The 11,665-nt window shown below is 37.5% G+C and overlaps 1 protein-coding gene across 1 annotated transcript in view; it reads left to right on the top strand.

Annotated features, from left to right (window-relative positions):
• The window catches only part of TIMMDC1 (translocase of inner mitochondrial membrane domain containing 1), a 22,971-nt gene extending 12,402 nt beyond the window's left edge, over positions 1 to 10,569 (top strand). Inside the window, exons 5-7 of the mRNA XM_006730421.3 lie at positions 3,691 to 3,769; positions 7,721 to 7,831; positions 10,196 to 10,569. Coding sequence (XP_006730484.1) covers positions 3,691 to 3,769; positions 7,721 to 7,831; positions 10,196 to 10,346 — 341 coding nt within the window. The 3' untranslated portion in view covers positions 10,347 to 10,569. The remainder of the gene's footprint in view (positions 1 to 3,690; positions 3,770 to 7,720; positions 7,832 to 10,195) is intronic.
• Positions 10,570 to 11,665: the final 1,096 nt, after the last annotated feature.

The raw sequence follows: 11,665 nt of genomic DNA, 5'->3' as shown, positions 1-11,665 counted from the left end.
CAGCATGAGAGGGGAGAGGGTCAGAGGGAGAAGCAGGCTCCCCGCTGAGCCGGGAGCCCGATGTGGGACTCGATCCCAGGACCCTGGGATCATGACCTGAGCCGAAGGCAGACGCTTAACCATCTGAGCCACCCAGACGCCCAACTTTTTAAAGTAGTAACAAGGCCAAAGGAAATTAAATAAGATATATAAAAACAAATAGTAAGATGGCAGGCCTAAATCTAGCTGTATCAGTAATAACATTAAATATGAGTGGATTAAACACTGCAATCAATAGTCAGAGATTGACTCTATTAAAAAAAGTTCCAACTATATGCTGTGTACAGGAGACATATTTTAGTTCAAAGAAACAAATAAGTTGAAAGTAAAACAAGGGAAAAAGATAAACTATGCAAACAGTAAGGAAAAGAGCTTGAGTGGCTCTTCTAGTATCAGACAAGATAGACTATAATATAAAAATGCTAGAGACAAAGACATTTCATAATGTTAAAAACCAATCCATCAAGAAATATAACATTTATAAACATACATGCATCTTAACAACAGAGCTCCTAAATACATGAAACAAACACTGAATTGAGAGGAGAAATAGACAACTCAGTAATAGTTGTTGGAGGCTTTAATATGCCACTTTTAATAATGGATAGAACAACTAGAGGAAATACCAGCAAGGATATAGAATACTTGAACAACACTATCAACCTGTATGACCTAACATCAATAGAACACTCTACCCAACAACAGCAAGAATACACATTCTTTTCAAGTGCACATGGGATATTCTTCAGGCTAGACCATATATAAAGCCACAAAACAAGTCTCAATAAATTTAAAAGTATTGAAATCATACAAAGAATGTTCTCTGACCTCAGTGGAATTAAATTGAAAAAAATGGGGGATCCACAACTATTTGTAAATTAAACAACATATTTATAAATAACCCATAGACCACAAGGAATCACAAGGTAAATTAGAAATATTTTTAGTTGAATGAAAATGAAAGCACATGTCAAAATTTCTAAGATTCACCCAAATTAGTACTTAGTGGGAAATTTATAGTTATAAAACCTACATTATGAAAGAAGAAAGATCTCAAATTAACACTATAAGCTTCGACCTTTAAAAACTAGAAAATGAGGAGCAAAATAAACCCAAAGTAGGCAGACAGAAGGAAATAATAAAATTAGAGCAAAACTCAGTGAAATGGAAAGAAAAAGAGAAAATCGGTGGAACCAAAAGTTGGTTTTTTTGAAAAGATAACAAAATAGACAACCTTTAGCAAGACTGACGAAGAAAAAACGAAAGACACAAATTACCAAGATTTACTCAAGAAGAAATAGAAAATCTGGATAACCCCATAATAAGTTAATAAACTAAATTATTAAAAAATTTTTTTCACAAAAGCCCAGGACCAGATGGCTTCAATGGCTATTTGGGAAATTTCTCTCACAAACTCTTCCAGAAAACAGAGGAAGAAGGAACACTTTCAAACTCATTCTGTTAGACTAGTATTATCCTGGTACCAAAGCCAGATGAAGACAACAAAGAAAACTACAGATCACTATCACTCAAGAGTATATACACAGGGGTACCTGGCTGGTTCAGTTGGCAGAGCATGTGACTCTTGATCTAAGGGTTGTGGGTTCAAGTCCCATGTTGGGTGTAGAGATTACTTTAAAAGAAAAAGTATATACACAAAAATCTTTAACAAAATCATGACCCAATGATTTTATCCAAGGAATTTAAGGTTAGCTTAGAAAAAGCATTTGACAAAAATCCAACATTCATGATAAAAACTCTCAACAAACTAGGAATAAAAGGGAACTTCTTTAACCCGATGAAGGTCATCTATGAAAAAACCTGCAGCAAACATCATATTTAATGGTGAAAGACTGAATGATTTTCCCCTAAGACTGAGAACACAGCACAGATGTATACACTTGTAATTCAGGTATTTGATATGAATACAGTTGTATTCAGCATTATACTGGAGACTTTAACCAGTGCGTTCAGGTAAGAAAAAGAAATAAAAAGTACCAAGAATGAAAAAAAGTAAACTGTCTTTATTCATAGAAAACATAGTTATGTGTAATAGAGTCTTACTCCATTTTTGGTGTTTGGCTGCTGACAGCTTATAAGCCTCAATACTCCCTCCCCCGCCCTTTAATAGTTATAGGTTCACAGTAAAATTGGACAGAAGATACAAAGATTTTGCATATCCTCCCTCCCACACTTACACGTAGCCTCCCCAACTATCAACATTTCACACCAGAGTGGGATATTAGTTACAATTGAAGAACCTACAGTGATGCATCATTATCAACCAAAGTCCATAGTTTTCTTTAGGGTTCACTCTTGGTGTACATTCTGTGGGTTTGGACAAATATATGATGACATGTATCCATCATTGTGGTATCATAAAGAGTATTTTCATTGCCCTAAAAATTTGCTCTACCTATGCATCCCACCTACCAACCTCTGATAACCACTGATTTTTTTCTTTACTGTTTCCATCGTTTTGCCTTTTCCAGAATGTTATATAATATTACATAGCTTTTTCAGATTGACTTCTTTCACTGAATAATATGCATTCAAGTTTCCTCTAGTGTCTTTTATTGATAGCTCATTTCTTTTTAGTGCTTTGTCTGAATATACCAGTTTATGCATTACCTACTGAAGGACATCTTGCTTGCTTCCAAGTATTGACAGTTATGAACAAAGCTGCTTTTTATATAAATGTCTGTGTGCAGGTTTTGTTGTGGACATAAATTTGCAGCTCCTTTGGGTAAATACCAGGGAGCATGATTACTGGATCATATGGTAAGAAACTGTCAGACTGTCTTCAAAAGTGGCTGTACCATTTTGGGTTCCAACCAGCAATGAATGAGAGTTTCTTTTGCTCCACATCCTTGCCAGCATTTAGCATTGTCAGTGTTCTAAATTTTGGCTATTCTAATTGGTTTAAAAAAAAAAAATTCTTATTTTTTAAAAATGCTTTGTTTGGAAAAGAAGACTAGGAAAAAAAAGACCAAATTTATTACTACCTCTGGGTAATAGAATTAAATATAATTTTGTTCTTGTTAATTTTAAAACTTAGAAAATTAAAAATGATGAATAGTACTTAAATAAGACAAATAAATCTCAAATGTTTTTTTAAAAATGTTACTACCTGAGATGGCATTAGTTGTGTTGTACCTGGTGAGGGAGGAAAATGAATGACATCGTGGATATGCCCTTCCAGTGGGAAGGAAAGAGGACCTGTGCACCGACCACCAGGTGGCACTGTAAGCCAAATGCCCACTTGCAGGCCTGCCTGAGGTGTGTAGCAGTACAGGAAGGGTGAGGCTGGGGGAAGGTATAAACGGCAGGGGTTTTTGTTTATTTGGGGAAAGTTTTTCTGGAAGAATGCAGAAATGGAAGAGGTGGAAGTGAATAACAGATTTTTAAGAGGAGGTGGGCAAAAATGAAGCTGAATGAGAAGAGATTGGACCCTAGAACAGATGGAGTAAGTAGGTTTGCAAAAGGAATGTTTTCCTTTGAACCTGCAGTGTGGAAGAGATTGTGGTGGTATATTAATGTTGGGTTCAGAAAACTTAGGGGTATATGTCATTTTTATAGAAGGAACATTATAAAGATAGATTCTAGTGTTTAAAGATAATTTAATATTGGGATTTTTTTGTTTTAAAATAGCTGTCACAGGAGGTCTTTTTAGAATAAATTTGGGCCTGCATGGTCTGGTGGCTGGTGGCATAATTGGAGCCTTGCTGGGGTAAGTGTTAACACAGTTTCATTCCAAATTAACACAACTTTCATTAATGCCTTACTTGTTAAAAATCTCATTCATTTCTAAACAAATTTAAATCTTAAAGCCTATAAAAGGTCTTTAGTCTTGTCTTGGCAGTGGCTTTGACTGTCAAATTCTAAGTCTACCCCGATGGTTGATTTTACTTCCAACTGTCACTGAGTAAAAACTGTTTAGATATCACTAACACCTGAAACTATTTGTGGTTTGAACAATGGTATTTACAAGGAGCAGGAAAAAAAGAGTAAGAAACAATTAACAAGCACATTCTATTAAAATTGTTTTTGTTTGGGTTTTGTTTAATTGTAAAAATTTTCTTCTTCAGCTTTTTACTTTGAAACATTTTGAGCCTACAGAAAAGTTGAATGACTTAGTACATTGAACACCCATGTATTCTTCTTCACTTACATTGACCAATTGTTAACATTTTGCCATATTCATTTTTATATCTATGTGTGGAATGTATATACAGTTCTTTTTCTCTTTTTTCTTTTTGGTTAAATCTTTTGAGACCTCATAATTCTTCACCTCTGAATACATCAGCATGTAGCTCCCAGGATGAAATGAAGAATATTTGCCAGTGTACTCATCACAATAAATAGTTTAGCATTAAGTGAAAAGAAGCCAGCCACAAGAGGTTACAAATGTATGATTTCGTTTATATGATATGCCCAAAATATACAAACCCTTTGAGACAGAAAGGAGATTAGTGGTAACCAGAATCTGAAGGGAGAGGAATGAAAGGGTTTACTAATAGGTATGGGGTTTCTTTTGGGGATGATGAAAATATTCTAGGCTTAGTAGTGATGGTTGATGGATTTATAAATCTACTGAAAACCACTAAATTCAATACTTTAAAGGTGACTTTTATGGTGTATGAATTACAAAGGTCAATAAAAAAGGTAACAAAAAAGTAGTTTAGCATTGATTCAATATAGCTATCTAAAATAGGGTCCATATTCAAAATTTTTCAATTATTATAATAATGCCATATATATGTGTATATATATATATTTTTTTTTTTTTTAAGATTTTATTTATTTATTTGATAGAGACACAGTGAGAGAGGGAACACAAGCAGGGGGAGTGGGAGAGGTTGAGAAGCAGGCTCCCCGCAGAACAGGGAGCCCGATGTGGGACTCGATCCCAGAACCCTGGGATCGTGACCTGAGCCGAAGGCAGTCGCTTAACTGACTGAGCCACCCAGGCGCCCTGTATATATATTTTTAACCCAGGATCCAATTGTATATCATTTTTATGGTTTTGATTCCTTTATTAAAAAAAAAAAAGATGTATTTATTAGAGAGAGAGTGCACACAGCAGGAGGGGCAGAGGGAGAGGAAGAGTGAATCCGAAGCAGACTCTGAACTGAGCACGGAGCCTGACGTGGGGCTCAATCACAGGACCCTGAGATCACAGCCTGAGCTGAAACCAAGAATCCAGTGCTTAACTGCCTGCGCCCCCTAGGTGCCCCTTGATTCCTTTAAACTAGAACAGTTCCACCACCTTTTTTCCCCCAGAAAATTTCTCAATTTCTTTTGATTATCCCCTCATGATTAGATTTAGGTTAAATGTTTTCATCAGGAATACAATATAGGTGAAGTTGTTTCTTTCTCAGTGTATCACATCAACAGGCATAGTGTATCACCGATTATAAGTGATGTTAATTTTAATTACTTGGTGCAATAGTTTTCTATTGCTGTGTGACAGATTACCACAAACTTCAGCAACTTGAAACACTACCCATTTATTGTATCACAGTTCTGTAGGTCAGAAGTCTGAGTAGGCTCAAATGGGCTCTCTCTGTTCAGGGTTTTACCAGGCCAAAATCAAAGTGTTGGTCAGGCAGGCTCTTATTGGAGGCTCTGGGGAAGAATCTGTTCCTAAACCATTCAGGTTGTAGACAGGATCCTTTTGGCTGTAGGACTGAAGTCATTGTTCCCTGGCTGGTTGTCAGCCAGGCACCACCGTTCCTAGAGGCATCCCCATTCTTTCTCACAGTGACCACCCCCCCCATGTTCAAACCAGCAACCAGCATGTTGAATCCTTTCCATACTTTGAATCTCTCTGACTTCTACTCTGCCACCAGAGAAAACTCTCTGCTTTTAAAGGGTTTATCCAGATAATTTACTTTTTGATTGACTCAAAATCAACTGATTATTAACCTTTATTACATCTGTAAAATTTTGCCATGTAACATAATCATGGGTATAATATATTTATAGTTGAAGGATTAGGGCAGGACAATTTGGGGCACCATTTTAGAATTCTGCCTACTGCATTTGGTGGTATCTAGTAAATTTTCTCCACTGTAAGGGTATCTTTTTCACATTGTGATTAATAATCTGTGGGATAAGATTGAATTGCCTGTTCTCCAGCTATCTTTTTTCTTGTGGCTTTAATGATCTATTATAATTGTTGCTGTAATCAGTTATTACAAAGATGGTTGCAAAATGATTTGGTAGTTCTGTCTTTTCTTCTGTTTTTATTAGTTGGCATTCACCGGAATAGAGGAGTTCTCCCTTTCCCTCCACCTATACCCTCCCTTTTTCTATCCCCTTTTTAGGAGGAAGTTAACACTGTAGATTTATGCATTCTTTTTTAAAATTCTTTTTAAAAATTCAGCATGTCATAATCTATTGCTGAACATGATTTTTATTGTGTTTTTTTGTTTGTTTTTTAGCAAAGTCTACCCCCAACATGGGGCTCGAACTCAGGACCCTGAGATCAGGAGTTACATGCTCAACTGACTGAGCCAGCCAGGTGCCCCTTGTTATGTTGTTAACATACCAGCTTAGTTTTGGAGGGAAAAATTGTTGAAATTAGAAGCAAGAATAATTTCTTTTTCTTTGTCGTTAAAAACACATTAACATAAATTTTATCATCTTAACCATTTTTAAGTGTACAGTTTAGGAATGTTAGGTATATCCCCATTGTTGTACAAAAGATCTCGAGCACTTTCTCATCTTGCAAAACTGAAAACTCTTTACCCATTAAACATTAATTTTCCCCTCCCCCTGTCCCCTAGCCTTTGGCAACCACCTTTCTACTTACTTTGTTTCTATGATTTTGACTACTTTAGATACTTCATATTAATGGAATCATATAATAGTTGTCTTTTTATAACTGGCTTATTTCACTTAGCATAACATCCTCAAGGTTGATCCATGTTGTAGCATGTGACAGGATCTTCTTTTTAAAGGCTGCATAATGCTCCATTGTATATAACACATTTTCTTTATCTGTTTGTCCATGGACATTTCCACTTAGCAAAAATAATTTTTTGAATGAGCTTGTAGTCAGAGGAAATTTAAGTTATATCAGAGTCAAAAACTCCTTCTCTTTGATAACACAAGAACGAAACCCTGTTCTGTTACTGTAATGATTGTTATCTAAATCAGTTTCTCGGTGGGTATCTACTGACGTTATGGGTGAGACTGTTGTGCCAGACTTTGGAATTTGAGGATGTTTTGGTGGTCCCGTCTCCAGAAGCTAGTAGTATCCTTCCTCCAACCAAAATGCCCTCCACCGTTCCTGCCCCCTAGAGGGTTTGTTACCATTCCTGGTATTAATTTCACTTCTGAGAAATCTTCGGTGTAAAGCTACTTACTAGAACTTGTCATAAATATATATATTCCCAGTTTATCATTCATGATAAAACACAGAGCCAATTTATAGACCTGTTGTTTTTATACCAGTTAATTTGAGGAAGTTGCAGTGATTGTTTTTCTCTACTGTTTAGAAGACCAGGAAGGAAATTGCCTTAATAATTTTTCTTCATTCGACAAGGACACTTTGTCAGAGTCCCTGTACCTGGCAGGGACCAAGTGCCAAGTCAGTGTTTCTCGGGCCTCAGCAGCACGGTGGCGTGCTCCAGTGGCCCCTTCATCCTAAGCTTGCTCTCTGCTTCCCCCTCAGCACTCCTGTAGGAAGTCTGTTGATGGCATTTCAGAAGTTCTGCGGTGAAACTGTCCAAGAGAGAACACAGAAGGATCGCAAAGCACTCCATGAGCTGAGACTGGAAGAGAGGTAAGGAGTGTGTGAAGATGAGGGTATCTGACTTTCTTAGCCATCGTGGTGCTCTGTTAACCCAGGTCCTCCAAACTGCCCCTCAACTCGAAGATGAGTTTCTGGGGCACCCGGCTGGCTCAGTCAGTGGAGCACTCTTGATCTCAGGTTTGTGAGTGCAGGTCCCATGTTGGGTGTAGAGATTACTTTAAAAAATAAATAAATAAATAAAATCTCAAAGAAGAGTTTCCTTTTCTTCAACTTGTACCCTACCTGATCTTTTAATCTTCTTAATGAAGGAAAAATGAAAGACACTAATTTTATTTTTAATCTGATGAGGATCATTCTTTAGATACACTTTTTTTTAAAGTTAAGATATTGTTAATCTCGCTTGGGTGCATATTTTTTCTTTTTCTATATTCTTGACTGCACAGGAAATTACCTAAAGGAAGTGGACAGCAATGAGTGAGTTTCACATGGCGTTATTTAAAAGGCAATATCCCCAGTTACACATGCATCTATGAACAATACAGAGCATGTTAGGTCTCTACATTGAAAGATTCCACTTCCTGCTGTGGATGCATATGATTTAGGTAGTTATAGTGGCTGTTCATGGACTGGATGCCACTGAGGAGGAGGAAAACTTTGACGTGTGCCATCTAGTCGTTCCCTGGGGTCCAGTTATCAGACTGAGAGTGGACTTTGTGCTGATTCTTTGTAAGATCACCGTAACAGGCTGCTAGCTAGCACTCCTGGTACAAAGGATTCTCGTAGCTCGGCTTCCTGCATACAGACGAAAGCTGCTGCTGTTTTCATAGTTGAATAAATAAAGTCTTTTTTTTTTTTTTTTCCATGTTTTTACTTGAAACTTCCATTGGTGCTAAACACACATATGCACTTGGAAATTCTTAGTATCTGTAGATCAGTTGTTCAGGGACTTGGGTTCTAGAGAAAAAGCATTGATTTTGCAGCCAATGAGACCTTGAAAGCAAACCTTAAATCCCAGTTAGGCTATTGATTAGTTCCATGACCTTGGATATTTTACTTAACTTCAAGCCCTCTTGTTTTCTCAGCCATTCTGAGGGCAGAATCACACCAAAATGCTCAATATATGTTTGTTTCATTCATTCCTCTTCTCCAGAGTAAGAGGATAGGTGGGATATGTAGTTATCTAAGTTCTAGGATAAAGCACTTAAAATTCTAAATGCCAGAATAAAATGTGATGTAGAGAATTAAAAGCATGAAAGCGTTAGCTTATTTCTAGTTCTCTAGGTGTCATAAGAAACTTTTTTTTTTTTTTTTTAAGAAAAGGAAGCTTTGAGAAAGGAATTGGAAAGGTAAGGAAAGTATATTGGTATTTAAATTTGATACAGAAAGTTGCAGAAGAGTTAACAGTTGGAAAAATATGAACAGATAATAATTGTATCCTCCCCAAAAAAGGAAACCAGAAAAATAACTGGGGGAAGTTGATCAGTTATTTAGAGATGGAAATCTCAAAAATGGTTAAAAACAATAAATTGAATTGAATTATAGTAATGAAATACTTTAGAAGGAAATAGGGTCAAAAATTTATAGGATATTTATATGTCTATGATATATATGTGATATTCCTGAGGAGTTAATTTAACACCTAGTTAAGAACTTATTATATGCCTGCTTCTTTGTTTGAAAATAACTATAGAGAAGTCAAACAGAGTGTGAGTATAAAAAATTGCCTTAGCAGAAAATGTAGAAAACTGGCTGTGGAGATATGGAAGAAGAAATGGTCAAACCTGGTTATGAAGAGTTGAGAAAAAAGTCATGGATGACCTTGATAATCACTTAAAGAAAGGAAGACACTAATACGAGATTTAGAAAAAGAACTGCTCCGTTATTTGGAAATTGGATTTTAATTTTTTGTAAATATACATCTATAGCGTTGTCCCATCTGACTTTTCCATATTGAATTTACCATTGTTACAGCCTTTGCGCAGTTCCTGTAAGGTCTGGCAACAGAGAGGTAATGGAGTGGCAGGGGGTGCACACCAGCTCCCCACCCCCACCCCTAGCCCTGAGGGCAAGAGGACAGCCAGTTTGCAAGGCTCACACCTGAGCTCAGGGTGCTTTTAGTTCTTGCACGATACCCCCGCAGGAACTCTGGAATATTTTAGGGATCAGAGCTGCTGCCACAGCAGTGTCCATTTTGGTGATGTGAGAATTGTAGTCGGCCCTTGAGTGGAACAGGTTAGGAGAGCGTAGAAAGTCATTGTTTTTGAAGTTCAAGGAGCAATGTTTGCTCATAAGGCACAGGGAGAATGGATAAATACTATCTTTTTAAAAAAGATCTCTCTAAGAACGAAGAAACAGAGCAGTACATGATATATTCTTTTCATTCTTTTATTACAGCAAAGCCAGACTACAATTTACTGAGCTCCTCCCTGAAGAAATTGAAAATAGCTTACAGAAAAATCGATCCAAAGATGATGTTAAGAAAATTGAAGCACTGCTAAATCTTCCTAGAAACCCTTCATCAACAAATAAACAAGCCAAAGACTGAAAATGTTCTGGACTTAACATTCAGTTGGTGAATCGAAGGGATCTGTGTCCGTTGAATGCCAATGGCTAGGCTTCTCCTTCGTCGGCCTGCTGACAGGTTAAGTGCTGGCACATCTTAGAAGTGGCAGTGACTTGCTCTTACCTTTTTTTTAACCAAGAATTGAGCTATTGTGCGCTCACTTTACTTATCCTTAAATCTAAATACACACTTATGTCTTTCCTGATTGGTCTTTATATTTGACATTATATCTGTAGTGATCAATCAATACATAATTCTTTCCCCTGGATTTTACGACACTAGATTTAAAATTTCCCAAGATTGGAGTTGAATTCTGTAGGTTGTATGTTTATTCTTGCAGCCCTTTAAAAGGATACTCTAGGGGCGCCTGGGTGGCTCAGTCGGTTAAGCGGCTGCCTTCGGCTCAGGTCATGATCCCAGGGTCCTGGGATCGAGCCCCGCATCGGGCTCCCTGCTCAACAGAGAGCCTGCTTTTCCCTTTCCCTCTGCCTGCCGCTCTGCCTACTTGTGCTATCTCTCTGTCAAATAAATAAATTTAAAAAAATCTTTAAAAAAATAAAATAAAAGGATACTCTAGGAATCACTAGGAAGAGGAGAGGAAAGAACCAGGTGAGGCAAATGGTCTGTGATAAAACCCTTGTGCCTTTGGGTCCTGGAAACATCACAGGCCTAAGTGTGTAGGGGTGCCTGGGCGGCTGTTGATTGAGTGTCCGACTCTTGATTTAGGCTCAGGTCATGATCTCAGGGTTGTGGACTGAGCCCTGAATGGGGCTCCGTGCTCAGTGTGGAGTCTGCTTATCCCTCTCCTTCCCTCTCTGCGCCTCCCTCCTCACGCATGCCCTCTCTCAAATAAATAAATAAAATCTTTAAAAATAAAATAAAAAGGTAATTCCTATACTATTTGAAATACAATATAAATTTAACAAACAATAAGTAGATAAGCATTACTAAAAAAAGGAGCCTGACTTTGTTTCCTCTCTTAGTGTTGATGACAAAGTGTCTATGCTGTAATATGCAGAAGTTACTTAGAATAGATACACAGTCTCTACACTCCAGGAGCTTGCTCCTTAGGAAGGAATCTGCAATCCTGCAGATTTTAACTTTTACTAAGCGCGGGGCGGGGGAGGGGCGGAATGAACTGCGTTAAGTGTACTAAGGGGGAAAAACTGCTAGTGCTCTGTTTTGGTGTTAGATCTCTGTTTTTAGTTCCTGCTCTGAAAGTAACTGTTTTCAGGAGCTGGTTTTGTGTAGCCGAGTAATACAGTGGCTGAAATCATGGGCTCTGGAGGCAGATTGCTGGC

The sequence above is a fragment of the Leptonychotes weddellii genome, chromosome 1, assembly GCF_054177405.1.
Source record: "Leptonychotes weddellii isolate Sample4059 chromosome 1, ASM5417740v2, whole genome shotgun sequence".
Lineage (NCBI taxonomy): Eukaryota > Metazoa > Chordata > Mammalia > Carnivora > Phocidae > Leptonychotes > Leptonychotes weddellii.
Note: the sequence above shows the minus strand (reverse complement) of the source record. Positions and strands in the feature narration are given on the sequence as shown.